The sequence below is a fragment of the Spermophilus citellus genome (assembly GCF_964194105.1).
Source record: "Spermophilus citellus genome assembly, chromosome: 6".
Lineage (NCBI taxonomy): Eukaryota > Metazoa > Chordata > Mammalia > Rodentia > Sciuridae > Spermophilus > Spermophilus citellus.
In genome coordinates, this window is record NC_138187.1 from 139636469 (window position 1) to 139659023 (window position 22555).

At 31.8% G+C, this 22555-nt stretch overlaps 1 protein-coding gene across 2 annotated transcripts in view; it reads left to right on the forward strand.

The window, feature by feature from the left end:
* Window positions 1-22555, forward strand: part of KCNT2 (potassium sodium-activated channel subfamily T member 2) — a 362366-nt gene that overhangs the window by 211983 nt on the left and 127828 nt on the right. For both annotated transcript variants that reach the window (XM_081298140.1, XM_081298141.1), the window contains exon 14: window positions 18321-18429. In XM_081298140.1, the coding sequence (XP_081154266.1) occupies window positions 18321-18429 (109 nt within the window). The remainder of the gene's footprint in view (window positions 1-18320; window positions 18430-22555) is intronic.

Genomic DNA, 22555 nt, shown 5'->3' on the forward strand with positions numbered 1-22555 from the left:
TTGTGATCTTTTCTGAGCATTAGATTATATAAACATAAAATAAAAGTTCAAAGGCCAGGCTAAAAACCACCAGGGACTCATAAGCAAAACAATCCTCAGAGCACAATAGGATGGAGAGACCTTCAAATTCTGAAATTCCAAGTGACCTTGGTGATTAGCCAGGACATTTGAAATTTTGGAAGAAAAATCATTTGGCAGTTAGATTTAACTATTTCCTGGAGGCAAGGCTGTTCTAAATCGGTCAGCATTGGATTTCTCTTTATATACAATAAATTACCACTATCTTTTTGGCTTAAAATAATATAAATTTATTATCTACCCCTTGTTAGTGTCTTAGCAGTCTATACTGAAGATATCTGATGGTTTTATTATCTCATCTGAGGCTAAAGTTCTTCCAAGTTCACTTTTTTGTTTTCAGGTTTCAGCTCATGGTGGATTTCTAATGGAGGCTCCACTTCCTAGAACCTGCCCTCCTTCCTCTGCTACATGGCCTTTTATACAAGATGGCCATTTGTTTCTTAAAGGCCATAGGATGACATTTATTGTAGCTTTGACACTGTCCTTTGAGAAAGCACTAGTCTTCTTTTAAGATCAAGGCCAACCAAGGTTATTCTCTTTATTTACTGAGTAAAAGCCACCTGACTCAGCTTTTTATATATCAAAACTTAATCATAGTAGTATAATCCTATTATATTTATATGCACTTTCCACACTCAAAAACATGATACAAGATGTATATATCAGGAGCCTTCGATCTTGGAAGCCATCCAAGAATTGTATGCCAAAACTGGCTTTGCAAATCTTAAATAAAAGGCCTTGGAAGTACCAAATTCACCTTACCCAAAATAAAGTGCCATATTTTTAGAGAAAGAAAACAATTTCGGGGCTGGGGTTGTGGCTCAGTGGTAGAGTGCTCGCCTCACACGTGGGAGACCCTGGGTTCGATCCTCAGCACCACATAAAAATAAATAAACAAAATAAAGATATTGAAAAAAAAAGAAAACTTTTCAATATTGTGTAATGTAAGATTCGCATTGGCCAGTATCAAATTAAAAATTTTTTAAAAGCCAATAAGCATGAAATTCTAAGGGATAGTGATTGAGGTAGAAATCTAACTTTACTTCCAAAAAATATAAGAATAGAAAAAAATATATATATTCCCAGATTCATTTGATTAGGTAAAAAACATAATGGCTAAAGAAACTTACAGACTGATATTTATTATGAACCAAGATGCAAAAATGTTCAACATAGCAAATCAAATTCAGTCATATTTAGACAAATACATTATAAACAAGTGGGGCTTATTTTTGTGGCTCCACAAGTCATACGCATTTAAACATCAGATACAATTCACCATGTTTGTACTCTAAGGCGAAAATAAAGTACATGATCGCATCACTTTATACAATAGCAGTATCTGAGTTTTAAAAAGTCAATAAATATTTTACAAAAACTTGTGCACATTGAAAGTAGAATTGGAACTAACTGAATTTTTAACTCTAATATTGAGAACAATTAAAAAAATGTCTCCTCTTCTTCTGTTGACCATCATATGGGTCCTAACCTTTGTAATAAATAAATCAATGAAAAATATATATGGGAATGGAAATAGTAAAAATGTCTTTATTCATAATTCAAACCAAGATTTCTATATAAATATCAGTGAATCTAATGAAGATGATTTAATGTATGAGGATTACTTAATCCAATGATAATTAAAACATTTAAATTATATTACCTTTATAATTTCATCAAAATATGAAATTATTGGAGAAAATTTATTAAAATATGTGCAGTATAAGTGGAACTATAAACATTACTAAGAGGATGATTCAAACAAATTTAAAACAGTGAGGAACATACCATTTTTATGTATTGGAAGACTCAATATTGTTATCCTGTTAATTCTACCCAAATTAATCTATAGAGTCAATAAAAGTCAGACAAGACTCTTTGAAAATTTGACAACATGATTGCACAATTAATATAAAATGGAAAGAAATGATAATATAATGACTATGAAAAAAAGACACCTGTTATAAAATTTATAGTACCCTGTTTAAATGTTTACTCTAATGTCGGAATATTCAAGACATCATCGATTTATCATAATGGTAGACAAAAACATGAATGGAACAAAAAAATACAGTTCAGAAGTAGATTCAGCTATATATTTTCAAAAATTTCCAACAAAGATGTCAAGTTAATCCCTAGGGTGCTGGTGTTCTTTTAAAAATATTTGTGGATCAACAGAATATCCATCTGGAAAAATAATATACTTTAGGCCTTACTCCACAACATAGGCTAAATATTAACTTGAAATAGGTCATATACTCTCGTCTATGACCTGCACAGATGAGATGAACTGGGTTTAAAAGAGCTGGCTGCAACATTAAGCTAAGAAAGCAGCGAAAAATCACACAACACAGACATAGGTTTTTCAGATCCAGAGAGGGGTGGCTCTGAGACCTTAAGGTCAACTTCCACACTGGCAAGAGCACTGGAAAAGAAAGAAGAGCATGAGCCCAGAACCCCTTTATTTTATAGTGGGAGCATCAGAGGGAGATACGGTTTTAAGGGTGGAGTCTTACTTCATGATGTCTTGTGGTCAGCAGATTGATTGACATGTTTACAAGTCACACCCATCTCAGGTGCTCTGTGGTATCTTAGGCAGAGCTGGAGAGAGGAGTGCACCTGCATCATGTGATTAATCTCTTGACAGGGAGTTCCAAGAGCCAGGCCTATTCTCTCAAGAGGTACTATGTGCTACACAATCCACACACAGTCCATGGACAGCTGTTGACAATATACTATAGATTAAAGGACAGGCTACAACATATCTAAAAGAAAACATAGGGGAATATTCTCAAAATTAGGTAGAAAATATTTCTCAACTTATAAACAATAATAACAAGAACAAAAAAGTAAGAAGAAAAAAACTGAAAATTTAACCGTCATCAAAATTAATCCTACCGCTCTTTACCTAGATTATTTAATGAAAGGCAGCCCTTAACTGGGGTTAAAATAGTCACAATGAAAACATATGGGTAAAATTTGTACCCAGGTATATATAAAGAACCTGCAGAATTTCAATATTAAGAATCTAAAGTAGTGAGTTGAATAGGTAGATTGAACACTTTACACACAAGAATAGGACATGAAATGGCCACTAAGAACCTGAAATTATTCACTAAGTAAAATGACAATACCATTATATGTACAGTGTGGTGAAGATTAAAAGAATTGTGTTACAAGTGATTAGTCCTCTCTTGGTCCCCCCCCCACCCATGGCTTACATTCTAGTGGGGAAGATAGTGTTGAGCAAGTAAGAACTTACTCGATGGCTTACTTAAATAAGGGCAACAAGGAGACCATACGAATAGAAGTTTCAGTTTTATGTTGGGGATGTGTAAGCTATAAGTGAATTGAGAAATTATTTAATCCCATTTAGGTGAATTAGATTTCAATAATTCCTGGGTATGAACATAAAATAGGAAGAACCTGTTGTGGGAGATGGTGTAATGAATCCCTAGGAACTGAAAAATTACAATGTGCCTGTAACAAGATAGCAGATTTTAGGAGCTAGGCACTAGGAAAATAGGCAGAAATAAGATTATCCAAAAGTTTATATTGCACTTGTAGAATTCTGGATATTTTCTTATAAATAAGAGATGGTACTGAAGATTTTCCCAGCAGAATATCACATTAAAATGTTAATCCTTAGCATGCCTCTCTGAAGGTAATAATAGGAAGGGCTTTACAGAGCATAGGTGTTTGTGTATGTCTTGTAGAACTTAGTAAAAGAATGCATATTGTGAAATCCACAGTGGAGGGGGCATCGGCTAACATCTCTTAACACAATTCATGAATGTCTCATGAGGAAATAATATGAGCTGTACATAAAATTTAAATAAAGGGACATCATTGTTATTTGTAGGAATAAATGTAAAAAGAAACAAAATATGTACCCATCTGAGAATGGTACATGAAATGAGTGAATGTGGGATTCAGTATTATCTGATTATAAATTATTTGCAGTTATATTAGAGTGATGAGCAATATAAATGAAATTAAGAAGATAACAAAATTTCTTAAAATAAGGTAATGCTTCTGTTAATCCTCATATAAATATTATATGTAATTTTTATAAAGGAATATTTAATACTAGTTAGAAGGTATGTTTATGATGATGGTTGTTTATAATTCATTAGTGATCTTTTTCATTTTCACACATTTCCCAAAAATTCCAAATGACCAAACATAATTAATGCTATAATCAAGTTTCTGAATGGTTTTATCTAAGTATGTTATTTATTTAACTACAAGAAGGGGTTATATTATGTCAATTATCATTTCTATTCATAAAAGTTAATATGAATTTTTGAATATATGAAATCAGCAGATTGTTTCACAATATAATTTACGATCAAATCTCATTTAATATTGTATTATGTGCACATTCATGGTGCCAAGTTCTCATTTAAGCCCGCAAGCTGTTCTGCATAGTAAATCATAAGGACTAAAACTAATGAGTCTGCCAATAATTACTTCCTTCTTGGGAATGTTCATTCAGTTTCTGATAAGAAATGAAAAATAAAGCAATTTAAAAAGCAGTACTATTTAAAAAAAATCCCTAAGGCTAATGTTATTAATGGAATTTCTAGGTTTAATTGTATATGTACTTGTGTATTTTTTAATACACAGTGCCAATTAATTCTCTGGAAATATATAAGTTCCCCCTTGCACAATTGGTCAACATTCCTTTTAACTTTTGCCCCTTGGTTTAATAAAAATTAATATGAGAACTATAAGGTTACTAGTATGGCAATAAGGGTAAGTGATGTTGACATAGTTTTTGTTGTTGTTGTTGTTGTTGTTTGTTTGTTTTTTGTTTTTTTTTTTTTTTTTAATCCAGAGATTGAGCTCAGGGGTGCTTAACCACTGAGACACATCCCTAGCACTTTAACTTTATTTATTTATTGCATTTTGAGATGAGTCTCGCTAAATTGGTTAAGGCTCCCTAAGTTGCTGAGGTTGGCTTTAAACTTCTGATCCTCCAGCCTCAGCCTCCTGAGCTGTTGCAATTACAGGTATGAGCCACACCACCCAGCTCATATAGTATACTTGAATGCATTGTTCTTCTAAATCCCCTCTTTTTAAAATATTCTTTTTTAAGTTGTAGATGGACACAATACCATTATTTATTTATCTTTATGTGGTGCTCAGGATCTAACCCAGGGCCCCACACCTGCTAGGCAAGGGCTCCACCACTGAGCCACAACCCCAGCCCCCTTTAAATCTCTTTTTATAGGTTAAATTCTTTTTTTAATATTTATTTTTTAGTTGTAGTTGGACACAATACCTTTATTTTATTTATTTATTTTTATGTGGTGCTGAGGATTGAACCCAGGACCCAGCACATGTTAGTTGAGTGCTCTACAGTTGAGCCACAACCCCAGCCCCTAGGTTGCATTCTTTTGGCTACCTTCTGGTATATGTATACATATCTAAAAATATGTATACATATATATGTACATATATATATATATATTCATATATTATAAAGAAATAATAAAGAGGAGACAGAGAGACAAGGTGCAGAGGCAGGGAAGGTGGCAGAGTGGCTGAGAGGCCAAGCTGCCAAGCTTTATTTATATCAATAGGTTACATTAGATTATTAGTACCATAACTACATTATTGTTTAGAGTATCAGTAAGGTTGCTTATTCTGAAGTTACATTTCACAGTTGCAATATGCAATGTTAGGAACTTTGTGCAGTTCTCAAGAAAGTCCATTGTCTGTTATCTAGCAAAAAAGTTCCTTTATTCCCAGGAACTATGTGCCTGCAATCAAGGTCAAGGCTTGATGAGGCTCTTACATAGAGGCTTCTCAGGGTATTGCCATACCAGCTAGACATTGCAAATATATTTTCTATATTACTAGTTCCTAAGAGACATTGCTGGGCATTCTAAGGGTGGGAAACAGGGTGCCTGTTACTCTCCGGGAGTTTGCTCACCAGGGGAACATTTCCCTATACATTTCCATGGCCAGAATCCCTATATTATTATTTATGATTATTATGCATGTATTATTTATCTATTGCTGCATAGCCACCTTAAAACTTTGTAGAATAAACAATAAGTATTTATTATCTCCCAGTTTCTGTGTTTCAGGATCTTGGGAGAAGTAATAATCAGGATATTTATGATACAATGAAGATGTTGTTGGGTCTGTTAACTGAAAGCTTGATGTGGCTAAAATGTACTTTCAAAAGGAGTTTCACATGCTTGGCAAGTTATGCTGACTATAGGGAAGAAGCCTATATTTCTGTTTGTGTGGATCTTTCCTTAATGTCCTCGTGATGTGGCATCTGGCTTTTCCTAGAGCAATTGATCCGAGGGAGAACACAGCCTTGGATGACACTGGATTTAGTACCTTGTTAGGACAACATTAATGACTAACTTAGAGACTAGCAACTACAGGCCTATTCAACTGTTTTCCCAATATTTAGATGAAGATACTGAGGCATAAATAAATAAAGCATGGATGTTGTTGTACTAAGTGGTAGAGTGTGGACTTGGATCTATATTCTGTTTGCAAGAATATGTGCTGTTTAAATATCTGTGGTATTGCCTCTAACAGTTCATTTAAATTTTTAGTTTTTGATAAACATATTTGTACATTTTTATGTATCTATTTTTTATTTAATTGTGTGAGCATTGAAATATAAAATATTTCCCTGATTCCTTTTTTTCTACAGAGGAAATTACCTTTCTCATTGTGATTTATAGGGATCTTTCATATCTTAAATAATTAATATTTTGTCTTTATATATTGCATTTTTACCAATTTGAAAGTTATCTTTGGGTTTTGATTACGATGTTTTCAAGTGATAGATTTTTTTTTTTCAAATGCGTCAGTGTGTCCTTCTTGCATTTAAATGATCTGGGTTCATCAGTTAATAGTTCAAAATAGACTTTTCATATTTTTCCCCAAAGTTACTTTTTTATGACAAACTTTTTATCAACCCCTAGAATTATCCCTAAGGTAAAAATTAGTGTGTTGATAATGACTGATATGTCAAATTAATTTTATTTCATGGAACATGTTGTGAATATCATGTTGAAGAGTTCTGGACAGCAGCAAATGTGGGTAGTATTGAGGAATGGTAATCTGTAGAAGGTATGGACCAGTAGATAAAACATTTGAGTCAGTTGTCTCATTAAATTATCTTCATTTTGCATTAAGAAATACATTTTAAACTGTATATGTCTCCTCATGAACCTGGAACTTCTATATTTTTGGTATATTGCTTAACTCAGTCTATTAGGTGAATACTTAGTTGATCTGTCTCTCATTTCTCTACCTACCTATATCTATCTTATTGTGAATGCATCTGTATATCTTATAATTCAGAAAGAATAGATATTTTTGAGGGATAGGGAAAATAGACTTGATTGTTATGGGCAATTTCTAAGAGACAACCAGTGAACAATAGTGAGTCCTTACTGTTTAGTACAAGGGATGCTCCCGTTGAAATTTTGTTCAGAGTAGTAGCAAGCTACCAAAACCAACTACAACTGATTATATTTGACGATCATAAGTATGGGTTTGTTTTATTGTTTCTTTGGGAAGATCCTGCACATCATGGCATCTTCTTTCATTAAGGGAAAGGTATGGACGCATGTCAGTGCTTATTCCTATTTATTGAATTTTATGAAGGAAGAAACAAGCTTTACTTGTTATGAGACTTTATGTATACTTTTCCAGGTCATTTAAATCCAAAGTAACAGAGTTTTTATTGTTTACAGGGTTGTTTTTTTTGTTGTTGTTTGTGTTGGTGGTAGAACTAACAAATGATATTGTATAAATTGAAGAAGCACAATGTGATGATTTAATTTAATTATTTTATAAAATGATTAACAGAAGACAACACTCTCATCACCTCACATAATCCTTTTTTGTATATGTATATAGTGACAAATTTGCTAAGTTCTGCTATCTCTTAGTAAATTTCAAGTATCTATTTAGAATTCAGAAAGAATAGATATTTTTGAGGGACAGTATTCTCAGCTATACATTATTTATTGTTCTATAACATAGATAACTAAATCTAATATGAAAATGGACATAGTTGTCCAGAGACTTACTTGGTTAAAGATCAAAGATTAAAACTCATCTGATTTCAAATTCAATATTCCTTCAAATTAAGTAAAGGACAACGTTTTCCACATTTCCCCATTTTATGTTGTATTTCTGCAAGTGTTAAGCTAGTGTTATATTTTAATCTTTACAAAATGCTTGGTTCAACAGTTTCATTTTCTGGTTTAGTGCTTAAAAACTTCCTGAGAACATGAGAAAGATACATAGTATAAGGTGTGTCTGGACCTTGTAACCATCTTATGATTCCAGGCTTACTGACACTATTCAGATCATACAATGTCCAAACTCAAACTCCTGTCTTTTAAATCTTTTGCTTATTAAATCTAAACATTCTCCTTCCACCTCATCAGGACCTCTCATATGGTGCTCTTCACTGTGGTGCAAAGAGCAGTTTTATTTCACTGACTTCTGGCTGGGGACTTGATTAAATACAGCCATTCATTTTGCCATGACATCCAAGGGCATTGTCAATGGATTGTCTTTTTGAAAGCATGTGACCTAATTTGGTTCGTATCAAAATCATAAGTGTATTACATATAAGGAGACATGTCTTTATCTGTACCCATGTACAGTAGAACTTCATGCATCTGTAGTGGATTGTAAATGAAAAAGAATTTAAAACACTGCGCTTCTTCACAAATTGCTTGAGAAACAATACTCTAAAGCATCTTTTTTTCTGGATTCCTTTTATGCCTTAATTTCCTTTCTTTTATTGCCCTCTTTAAACAACCAGAATTCCTGCTCTGTCATTTGAGTCAGTTTGCTTCATATCAGTATTTTGATTTTCTGTCCTCCGTCCATAGTTCCTGCTTAAAAGTCAACAAGCATAAGCAACCAAACTTCTATGTCACAGAATGGGTCAGATTCAAGTTTCCATAGATGTATGTTCAGGCAGCTGAAAATATTCCCTTGCTCTTACAGTTACTGTTTCATGTTTTTATCTCATTTCCTGTTTTCAAAAGTTTACAAAGCCAATGCATGAAAATTTCCTTAAAACTTCACAACCGCCTTTCCCAGCCTGAGTTTATTTTTGTTATTACATCCTACTTTTTTCTATTCTATTTGAAGGAGTTCTTTTCCTTTCTGTGCTGGACACTGTTGCCTCACACCCTATCAATATTTTATTCCCTGAATCTTAATATATCTTTCTTTGTTAATGTATTTCCACAAACATTTGGATGTCCTCCTACTTCTCCAATTTTATTTTTAAGAAAATTACCCTTATATACACTTTCTTCACCTTTTTATGAATTTATCCTTAATTATCATTAAAAATCTTAGTTTAAACTGCATATTCTTAGTGATGGTTTTTTTTTTCTCTCTTCCCCAAAGGCAGGCAAGTTGTCCTTTTGTGCCTTCCACAATCTGTATTTATTTTCTCTTTACCATTTACTACAGTATTTACTTTGTACTAATAAATTTCTTAAACATTTTGGAAGTGTTTTAAATCAGTCATTCAAATCATTTTACTTCACAACAGTTGTGTTTGTGTGTGTGTGTATGTGTGTGTGTGTGTAACTGAAAAGAAATGAAATTGATTTCAGGGCAAACTTTCCCACATTCTCTAAGACTTTCCCATTGCATCTTGGGTGTTTGGGTAATTTAGTGATTGTACTTTCATGATCATCAGTGCAATTTAATGACTGCTGCTGCCATTTGTAAAACTGGTAGGAAGTAGCAACCTACAAAGTACTTTAAGGAGAGAAAAAAAGCCACTAAACTATGTTATCTATTTTAAGTGTTTGGTTAATCAGTTTTGGAGTTGTGTAGTTGTTGCAGAGTTCTTTGAAGGCACTTTGGATTTAAAGAAATAATAATATATGTAGGCAAGTTACTTTACCTCTCTGTACATTTGATTACTCATCTGAAAACTATTTACAACTTTATTTACCAAAGGACTTTTTTGGTGAAGCTTAATTTTATGTATTATTATATTTGTTGAGGTTTGATTATATATAATATATAATATATATGTTAGATTATAATATATGTATCTATATAATAATGTATATATACAAACAGTCATACATATGTATCAATTAGCATGAAAGCTGAAGTATTGCTTGTTTTTACTATGTTATAAAAAAGGCTAAAAGGAAAGTATGCTTTTGGTGAGAACTCAAGAAATTGGAGTTCTGAAGAAAATAACTTCTCAAAAATCTTAAGACTGCTATGTTTTATTAAGAAATATAAAAGAAAGGAATGATGATGAAATTAAGGCTGTTTTGCTCTAGGATGCAGAAATTTGTCTCCCTTTTTGAAAATTTAATTAATATATCCATCAAAAATTATAGCATTAAAATAAGTATTTGAGCAATTAGGAAAACACAAACATGCTTTCTACAGAAAATATTACTGATGCAAAATGTCTGTTTTATAGAGTTGCTCATCTCAAACTGTTGGATTCTATATATTTCAAAGTTAGATCTGGTGAAATTAACTAGCTTTTAAACGTTTGTTTACATGTACATTTAGCCATTTAGTGGTTGAATGCCTACCAGTCCTTCAATTGGCAAAAATCTCTGAGGTGTGCAAATGTATATTTATGCTTATACATACATGTGTGCACACACATATGCTTGGTTATTTTATTAAAACAGAAGGGTCAAAATAAAAATGACTTGCATACTCTGTTATCTGTTCTCATATTAGGAAAAAGAGTCAATTTTCATAGCAATCAACCCACTCATGCTTATAAACAGAATCTAATAAGCAAAGATATAGGACAGATTTTACAACATAATTTGTTCATTTAGTCAATGTAATAAACTTTCCCCCATAAAATTAAAATGAATGATGTTCAATTTTTGAAATTGACCCTGGTTTGTGTTTGTCTTCACAAGGTCTTTTCTAAAGGGTATTTGATGTGTGTAAATCAAAACCCAGAACTGGATTGGCTTAGTGCATGTTCCAGTGTTTACTGCTTTCCAAAGAACTGTTACCTAGCAACTGTGTGGAACAAGCTTGTCACACTTTAAATCATAGAAAAGCTCAGAAAATACTGCCACGAAGACTTTCCTTGGTACCTGAACAGGGATGTGAATATGATAAAGGCTTTTGTAAATGTGATTCTGACTTGTTAAAATTATAAATTTTATTTTCCATAAAGTAAAAGGGACTTAAAAAATGGATTCAGATGCATAAATTTATATCTTTAATTTTAACTGTTTTTAAAACTTTTAAATTGAAAATAATAATAAGAAGAAACCAAAAATCTTTACACAATACTACTATATTAAAATTCGTATCCCTGTCAAACTTTTTCCTGTCCATTGAAGTAATTTCTGTTAAGAGTTTCATGTTCATTCTACTGTAACAGACAATTTCCCATCATGATAACAAATAACTGAGATAATCAACTTTTAAAGAAAATTATTTATCATACAATTTTGGTGATTTCAATTCATTATGGACTGGCCCTGTTACTTTGGGTGAGGTTGCATATTATGTTGCATATTATATGGGGTGGAGGGAATGCTCTCCTCATGCCCATGAAGCGAAAAAGATAAAGAAGAGACTTAAGTCCTACAATCCCCCTTACAAGTATGCTCCTAGTACCTAAAGCCCTCCCATTAAGCCCTACCTCTTATAGGTTCTACAAAGTACCAAGAGTGCCAACCTGGGGACCATGCCTTGAACACATGGATATTTGCAGGACACATAAGATCTAAACTTTAGTACCTACAGATGACTTTCTGGACATATTAAGTAATTCAGGTCTCTGTATGAGTATTCATGCAAAATTGAGCATTTTTGCAAAATGAAATGTTTTAATTATATAACAATGTAAAAATATTATATTGTTTTGCCACTGGCATTTTTAAAATGTATGATTGGCATTATTCCAAGAGTTTATTGAAATCTGTCTTTTTTATTTTTTAAGTAATGCATGATTGTGATGATATATACTACTTTAAAATTCTGGTTAGCATTTTATGCTTATTGTCTACATATGTTTTTTAAAAAGACCTTATAAAGTAGGTGCCATTGTTAATTATATTTCAGAGATAAGGCGAGTTAGGCTCAGAGAGATCATAAATCCTGTATATGGCCTGGCACACCCCATGGTGACACCTTTTGATCTCATGTGTTATGTGTTGTCAACTGGCAGCAGAGAAGAGAGGTTGAAATAAAAACCAATAGAAACTTTAAAAGATAAGAAGGGAATGCAAGATGAAACAAATATACTTTTGGCTTGATAATGCTTTCTTCAACAAAAGAGGGAAATTTTAAGCCATTAAAAATGGACGGATTTGATGTATGACAATGAGTTATCTTTTTTCTTCTTTTGTTTTCTTTTTTTTTTTTTTCTGCCTTCCACCACATATGTGGTATTCCCAGAAAAAAAAAAGGGAGAGAGTTTAGGGAAAGTGATTTTGTCTACAAAAATTAATTCAGAAGTTGCACACTTTCAGACATAGTCCACCAGGCATCTCCTAGTCATGTGACCACCTCTATCTAAAAGGGAAACTGAGAAGCACAATTTCTACAACAGAGGCTATACATCCAACTGAATCGTGGTGGGGTGGGGTGAAATAAAAACCCTTTCTACTAAAAGGAAGAAAGAATGGAAATGAGAAGATAGTAATTTAAGCCACAGTTCCAATCTTTTTTTTTTTTTGCCAGTTTTACAGGTACCATTTATTAAAGAGATTATGGCCAGTGTATATTTTGAGCAAGAGAAAAATAAACAAATGCATACTACAGATGTATGCATTTATTCCTGGATTCTTTATTCTATTCCATTGGTCTATGTGATAATATTTTGTCAGTACCATGCTCTTTGATTAATATACCTTTATAATGTTTTGAGGTCATGGATTATGATTTTATCAGTTTTATTTGTTTTGTACAGAATTTCTTTGGATTTTGGAATTTTATGTACTATGTTTCTTTTTTGGAAATTGCTATTATCATTTTGATGTTGATTGCTTTGGATCTCTAAACCATTTGGGTAGTATAAACAATTTATCAGTATTAATTCTTATAGTTCATGAATATGGGAAGTCTTTCTAATTTTTTGGTCCTCCTTAATTTCTCTTAGCTATGTTTATAATTTTCATTGTGTAGATCAAAAATATGGAACGCTTCATGAATTTGCGTGGCATCCTTGCTCAGGGGCCATGCTAATCTTCTCTGTATCGTTCCAATTTTAGTATATGTGCTGCCGAAGCAAGCACCAGTTCCAATCTTTGATCCCCCCAAGAGTCGATGCACAACTGAAAAAAATACTTATATTGTAAACATTTATCTCTTCTCTATAAAAATACTTCAATAATCATCAAAAGCTGTGTCTGGCTCAATGTCCATGATATACATATAATCCCATCAGATCTACATGGGTCTCCTAATGATCTGACAATATATACAATCAGTATAGTTGCTAGCGGTTCCCCACTATCACCACCCCATATGGATATACAATAGTAGAGCAAGATAACAGTAATTAAATATTGGTTTTTGGAGAAGTGAAGAATGGGAGGCCCACAGGCATCATTGGTCCATAGCATGTACTATGGCACATGAATCAGGAGTCCCCTAAAGCTGTATCATAAATGTGTTTATTATCTCCTACTCTGCTTTGTTTGTTCACTACTCTCTAGAGCCACCACTGAAGATGAAGTTGGAAAGGAATTTTTCTAGTCCTTTCTGTGTCAGTACTGTGCCCAAATTTGTTTTCTAAGAACTTTCTTGAAATCTGAATTTTGTTGCCACCAAAATTTTGTTGTTCACTTCTCCCTCTTGATTGTAATAGTTGTTCCCTTGACATCATCTTAAACAACATGTTTTGGGTGGGAAGGCAACACAGCACTTAATCTGATCCTGGCTACAGGTCTGGCTTGGTTGTGGCTGAGAAATCTTAAAGGGAGGCCTCTGATAAAGGCTCTGAAAAAAGTGTCATCTCCTGTTATTTAGAATCTGGTTCACTGTTTTTAGTTTTGCTAGTGTCCAGATTTCTGGACTCCTGATTAGATTTCTGGTTGCAAGTAAACAATGTCTATTTCCTTCTCCTCTCTGCTTACAAGGTTATTAATTCTTACTAGATCATCTTTAAATAGCACTAGAACCACCAAGCTGCTGTCAACATAAATTGGTAATTCTTGCCCTTTCCAGCTACCTCATCTATTGACATTTGGTTTCTACATACAAAGGAAAAACTGTACAGTAGGGGGAAATAGCACTTTCTGTCATGAAGATATTTCTGCTTTATGCATCCATATAATTTCTAAATTTTATATTACATTATTATTATTATTATTATTATTATTATTATTATTATTATTATTATTTTGATACCAGAGATTGAACTCAGGGGGGAACTCGACCACTGAGTCACATCCACATTCCTAGTTTGTATTTTATTTAGAGACAGGGTCTCACTGAGTTGCTTTTTCTGAGACTGGTTTTGAATTTGCGATCCTCCTTCCTCAGCCTCTCGGGCCACTGGGATTACAAGCGTATGCCACCATGCCTGGCTATCTTCTATTTTTAATTGGAAAAATATTTGATAAAAATTTAGGTTCATAACTTGAAATGTCTTAGAAAAGGAAATGTAAGTAACTTATATATCTGAAAAAGTACTAGCTCACTGTCACTTTCTCCAACACTGCTTGGTCATATATTTGATGATATTGATGTCCGTGATGATGATTCTTTAAAGCCCTAGATTCATGTTTCTATAAATTCCCTCCTTTCAGTGTTATTGCCCACTGTATCTATTGCCCATTGAACTGTTATTGCCCATTGAACTGTTCAGAAGCTATTTAATTTTTTATTTTTTTTCCAATTAGTACAAATATCCCCACATCTAAATGCAGAAATATACATATATTTTTAAGACCAAGTTGCTCCTTAGATACTTGTATTGTGTTTGATCAGCGAGACATATAGCTTTCCTAATATTTGGAAAAAAAAATGTTGTGCAGTCTGATGTTTTTAGGAATTATTGACAAGGATTAGAAACCCATGGGAACTAGTGAGAGTGGAAGAGGGTGGGTAAATAGGGAGAAATATGACTTTAATGAATTAATAAACTCTGACTGTTATATGGCGATGAGAAATGAGGGGTAATGTAGCCTGAAAGGATATTTTCCTTTTTTTTTTTAAAATTCAGTATACAGGTTACTGGTTAGTATTAAAAACATGTCCCACAGGGAAGGGTATATTTAGACCTAAAAGGAGAGCTTTAAAGATATAATCAATTCTATTTTGAGATTAAGTGTGGGCTCTTTGTAATATATGCTAATGAAGATTATTATCCATTTCAATATTCTATCGCAGTCCTCCCTTCATGTTTGCCATCCGTGGAGCTTAAATAGATTTTTTTTAAGTGAATGAATACTGATTTTACTGTTTGTTTAACAAGGAATTTTGCAATAATTATATATTAACTCATACCTAGGACAGTGGTTTTCATTCTATCTGATCCAATGTTCCCTTTTTACAGTAAATATTTTGTAACATTTCCTTTACAGTTTTGCAATGAAACTCAGTAAATATAACTATCTGTACACACAAATTTAAGATAATGTAACATTCTGTTTATAATATGAAGGAGAATCAGAGGGAATTGATTAATAACAGAGAAGCATGTTTTTCAATATGTAAATGTTCAAGTAAAGTACCCAAGAGAACACAGTGAAAAGACAGAAGTTTGTACCATTACAATGTATCAAAGACCAATGCTGACACTGGTAATATATAGTAATCAAATATGTTAAATTTATTATTGACATACATACAATGCTAAACAGCATAAAAATTCCTTTATTTACACCATGGTTATGTTCCTAGATAATTCAGTATATTACTCTAAATCAGTACAAACCATATATTTGTTTGTGGACAAAATTGCTGCCACTAATGATAATGTATGTACTTTTATTTTTAACAGTGGATGCATATCATAAAACTTTTACACAACTATAGAGAAAAGATGTAGGCAAATACAAAAATGGCTTCCTGATAGTTATTAGGTTTTTTCCTTCCTTTCAGTTTCTACTGATTATATGAATAAAATATAAATTAGAGTTTTTGAAAACTATCTACAACACATCATGATTTTCCCACAGCAATCCCTTTCCCCACTCAGATGCACACATTCATTGAAGTAAAGGGAAAGGAAAGAACCGAATATATTTCTTTTTAACTATTGAAGGAAGAAATTAAGGTAGAATATTTTCAAAGTATCCCACAAACACCATATTTTTTCATCTTTTTCTGCTGGAAAAGATACAGTTTGTGCATTATTGTATGGGAAAGTTAATAATTTTCTGTGGCATTGCGTGTTTGGTACTCATACCTTCCAAATGTTCTGTTACAGTTTGATTTTTAAAAATTCTGTTTTGTAGCGAGGCATGGTAGTGCACGTCTATAATCCTAACAACACAGTAGGCTAGTTCAAAGCTATTAGGAGCAACTTAGTGAGGCCCTAAGCAACTTAAGACCTTGTCTCAAAGGAAAAAATGAAAAGGGCTGGGAATGTGGCTTAGTGATTAAGCAGCCCTGGGTTAATCTTGGTACCAAAAACAAAACAAAACAAAAACAAAAACAAAAAAAAAAAAACTAATTTGTGTCATTACAGATATACATATTTTTCTCAGTTTGTATATTATATATTCCCATTTTGGTTTGAAATCTATGGATCCCCTATAGATTGCTATCATATGGATCCACTCTAATAACATTCTGCATTTTTTTTACATATTTGCTATACTCACTCAAAAATTATTTTTAGAAATATTGAAATGATAGTTTAAATGCACTATTCTTTTGCACTATTGGGTATCCTTCTCCACAACTCAAAATTATATTTTGAATCTTCTAGGCTTTCCTGTATTAAGTACTTGTATAGTATTAAAAATTTCCTTGAAGATCATTATAATGATTAGGATAGAAAGAGTGAGAGATGTTGAGATTATTACGAGAACCTTGATAGTATAGGGTGTAAATCCTGAGATGTAATTATAGTATATAATTTCTTCCATGAAATATAATAGATAAAAATATTTAAAGTAAATCAGTTAAAGTTATATAAAAATATGAACTGGCCTATTTCAAATGCTAAATTATAAAAAAAAAAAGTAAAACTAAGTATACTATTTACATAGTCATTGCATTTACTAAACTATTTCCCATTAACTTTTTTTGTTTCTACCTGAATTGTATGGTTCTTGTGTTCATTTTATAGATCTGGCTAACAACTTCAGTATTCTATTCCTTAATAGCTAAAACTATTATCTGCTGCTTTAGGATATGCCTTTTCTTAGAATCTCAACAGTGACTGTTTTTAAAATACCAGGTATAATTGCTCACTTGGAAAGGGAGGATTTATTTTTTGGTTTTGTTTTTCAAAATAAGAAATACTGTGGAAAATCAAATATCTGGCATCTTGAAGCCTCATTACATTATGATAAAATACACTTGGGCCGAGTGGCCTCATCCCCTATAGATTTAGCCTGCATCCTCCCATATGCCACCATCTCCAGCATTATCTGTTGTTTTATGTCACATTGAATTTTAGCTATCAGTTATTATCTTTCCTGGCTTGAACTTATCATCTTTTGAGGTCTTGAGATTAAAGCATACCTTCAATTTAATTTAGCATTAATTTTTATTGATTGATGCTACAGTTGCTTATATAGTATAAAATCTATTATTTCTGTGCTAGGTAAATTATCTATCACATCTCTTAAAAACTACTAAAACCGATGCTGTGTAGTTATAAATTTGGTAAATCATCATGGTTTTAAATCAATACTGTTGTATTGTGTGCTATAAAGTCAATAGAACTAACTAGACTTTACAAATTATGTGATACGTTTACCAGACTGCACCTCAAACAGTTTTAACTCACCTCCTTGGTATACATGAGTCTTAAGAAGATTAAGCCCTGTACCAAAAGTTGCCAGTTTTAATTAAGAATTATGGTTATACTCTCAGGGCCTCCTCCCTCCCATTCACATAACCCACTCTCTACAACTCTCTTAGGAAACATTTCTGGGGAAACACAATTGCACATGTAAAAGCATCTCTGAAACAATTATGTTCATATTGAGACTTTTTGCCATTTTATTTATTGTTTTATTTTTCATATTTAAAATATTACTCTCCCAAGGTAAATTATTCTAATTTACCTATTTTATTTCAAACAGATCATGTTGTTTGTGAAGAAGAATTTAAATACGCCATGTTAGCTTTAAACTGTATTTGCCCAGCAACATCTACACTTATTACACTACTGGTTCATACCTCTAGAGGGCAGTAAGTATATTTTTTTCTTTAAGATAACGTATTTAAACTAATATAAGTGCAGTTGTGTGTTTTACAACTTTAAAAATCCAACATATATAGTGAGATATGTACCTATATTTGTGTTTGTGGGAATTATTTTCACCTAATAGAAATGTGTTCAGGGATTCAAATTTACAGAAAGTTGAAAGTGATTAGAATTTTTTTTTAGTACTCTTTAGATAACTTGTTGCATATTAAATTCTGAGTCTCTAAATGATTTGTTAGGTCTAGAGTAAGGCCATGGCTCTATTTCAAGAGTAAGAGTTATACAAGTAAAATTTTAAAAAGGGATTGTAACAAACACTAATATAAGTACAAAGTCAATTTTTTTTCTTCAGATGTTTTTATGTTAAAGTTTTAATTATTATTTTTTATACTTTTATAAAATTATTACAATTTTTTATAGTTTTATAAAATTACTTAATGTAAAGTAAGTTGTTTTTATGCAATTTCTAGGTGGCCCATAGAAATTTAGATCATCTGAACTTTAAAATTTTTATTTATTTACTTTGCTATTTTTATAAAATACAGTTTGACTTGGATGACCAAAAGAAATAGAGGAATCACAGTCACTGTTCTTATTTTAAGAGACAAATGTTGCATTGCATTTCACACATTTTCATATTTCTAACAGTATTTTACACAAAATACTGATTTATTCCTTATAAATTCTAATTTGTATTTATGGTCATTACTCATTAAATTTGGTAAGTTAATTGATACTTATTTAAATGAAGTGCCAATACAAGTAAATCTAGAACAAGGAAAACCCTTTCTTGATATTAAACAGTAGATGGAGCAAGTTACTAATATGAAAATAATAAATACCCAGACCCATTTTAAAAATGGATTTTTCTATCTTTCCTCTAATTGTATTTCTGTTCTGTTGGGAAGGAATGAGGTTCCCAGGAGCAGTTTCTAAAATTCTGAATAGGAACATTTCCATTCTCTATATTTGCAAGACTTTCATCTGTGCAATGAAAGCTTGTGACAGGATTGTGGATGACATTGCTGCTTCTCTGCAAAAAGTTCACTGCATTTTGATGCAATTTTAAATAAATTCCTAAAAAGCATTTTGACACCAATTAATTGAACAATAGTAGCCCTATCACATGTATTTCTTATTTTTCCCATACCATCTTTATTACAGAAAAATATAACACTGAATATCTAGTTCAACTTCAATGTCATACATTCAACTATAAAACAAGGCGCACTGATAATATTTCATACACTCATTACTCATAGACTGAAGTTAAATTACACTTTGCAACTACTAGTAAATGTTATTTATTGACACAATTTTGGCTGTGAAAAAGATTGTAATTGACATAAGTTGAAATAGAATTTTGGATCCTTAGAATAAAATTTACCCCAATATACTTAAATGAAATTTGCCTTATTAAAAATGTGATGTCAAAGACGTTGTTATCACATAATTAAGAACTTCTTTTAGATAAGATTAACCTGAAAATATATTTCAAATCTGTGCCACAGTAAATACTATGGCACACTATACTTTCTTTTTAGCATCTTTATTTAAATTTATTTCCATACTATAATTCACACAATAAATATGCATCTCAATATTTTTGGTATATTCATAGAATTTTTCAAGCATCATCACTATTTCCAGAATCCCACAAATAAACCTAACCTTTAGCCATTCCCCTTCATCCCCCCAATCCTTTCAGTCCTAGGCAATTCCTAATCCTCTGTTTCTTATAAATTTGCCTTTTCTGGACACTGCACATAGATGAAATCATATAATATGTGTTAATTATATTTTGTTTAGTTGGGCTTCTTCAACTTGGCATAGTTTAAAAGTTAGTCTGTATTATTCATCCATAGTTCATTACATTTTATAATTTATTATTATTCTACTGCAAAGATTTGAGTTTTTATTCATCAGTTAAAGAATATCAGTTGAGTTGCTGTTAATATTTGTGAAACTTTTTTTGGTTGGACATATGCTTTCATTTCTCTTAGGTATGTATGCCTAAGAGTGGAATTACTGAGTCTGTGGTCATTCTCTTTATACTCTTTTAGGAACTGGTAGAATGCTTTCCAAATATGCAATTTATTACGGTTCCAATATTCTTGCCAAAATTTATCATGGTTCCAATTTCCTCATCATCCTCAGCAATACTTACTACCTGCTTTTTGATCATGAGCATCCTAATGGGTGTGAAATCTTTCTGCGGTCCTCATTTGCATTGTCTGTTGACTAATAGTAATGAACATTGATTTATGTTTATTGGCCACATAATCAAGATATAATGATATACCTTCATATCCTTTGCCCATTTTCATTTTCTAATTTTTTTTGGTTATAGAGTAGTAAGAATTCCTCATACATTCTAGATACAACTACCTTCTCAGATCTATACCATCACTTGAATATAAGTAATCATCAAAACAGATCATTTAACATTTCTGTTTTATTAAGAATATTGTTTGACTGAAGTTATTTTACCAAACCTTTTGTTATCTGTTAATTGAATATACAAGATTCTCTTATTAACAGAACATGTTTACAATTTAGACTTTCAGCATCTGTAGAAATTAAAAGCTCAAATATATTGATTTAGTAATCAGAGAACTAACATGGAAGCTAAGTGAAGTAGTACAATGGGAAAAATGTTGAATGGTCTAGGAATAGTTGTAGGCAAGTTTTGAAACCACTAATTGAAAACAAATCTATACAATAATATTCAAATTTCTCTATTTAAAAAATTGAGAATGATTTTACCACTTCACTCTCTAACAAATTGTGTTTTGTATCAATAATAATTGATATTCACAAGCAATTGGAGTTGCTTGGTTGATACAAAGGGAAAAAAGACAATTTATGACTTTAAATTCAACAAGTACAGAAATAAATATAATCTAAAACCTAAAGTGTTCTCATTTTAAAATACACTTTTAAAGTAAATTGCTGTGTAGGATATAGGTATTTAAAGAAAATAAACATGATTTATGAAACAAAATAGACAAACACATCAGGTCTAGGAGATTAAATGATCAGCCCTTCTAGAGGCAGACCTGCCTTAGGTCATTGTAATAATGGAGGTACTGATTCTGCTCCAGAATCAGACAGTTTTACATTCTCAATTATTTTCATCCTTTCTTATTTCTTCATGTCTTTTAGCAGGTGAAGATGGGAATGCCTATAGAACACACATATTAATGATGAATTGCCTGCTTCTGTGCTAAAAATTTCTATCTTATATTTTGAAGTCTTTGAGCACAGTACTCAGATATAGTTTCCAAACTTGACTAGTATTCTTAAGATCTTACATTTTACTTTCCTACATGTTTACATGCTCATTCCAATTCCAGTTGATGTACAAGTAACAGAGTAGCTTTCATCTGACTTCAAATTACTGTTTTTTTTTTTAATTCACTAAGCGTTAATTCTGTATTTTAAAGCTTCACATTTACCTCTTCCTTTCTTAGATTTGTTTGAGTGTTGATTGCTCTTGATGCTTTTGTATCTTATTGTTAATCCAATTCACAATTTGATTTACTTAGTAATTATTTTAAAAAGGTAGGCATAAGTTTACTTTTTAGACACAATTACTATAGACTGTGAGACATGGAACAACAAAATGGCAACTCTGAGTCAGGCTATTTTCTTACCATTTAGGAAGAAGGAAAAATGATATAAGGGCAAACTAGGGCCAACTAAGGTTATTTAAAGCTTTCTGTAAAGTTCACTCAGGCCATTTATCTATCTAACGGTATCTCATTGGCTACAACCATGTCACGTGTTAAGGTCCATTTAAACAATTCTCAGACATCAGGTATTTTACAGTTTAATCTTCTTTAAGTAGAGAAAGACAGGGGAGAAGTGATTTATGAAACATTTTTTGAGTAGTCAATACAATTTTTGTGATTCTGATAGAGAAATGATTATCATTAAAATTAAATATGTATGATAAAAAAGATGCTTTCCAATTCTGCATCAAGGAGCCTTATATTTTTGCATTAAAGAAACAGCAATATTTGAGTATTAAAATATGGACTTGATTTTAATTACATGTTAGCAATGTAAATAGTTTCAAATTTAAAAATGTATTTATGCACATAAAAC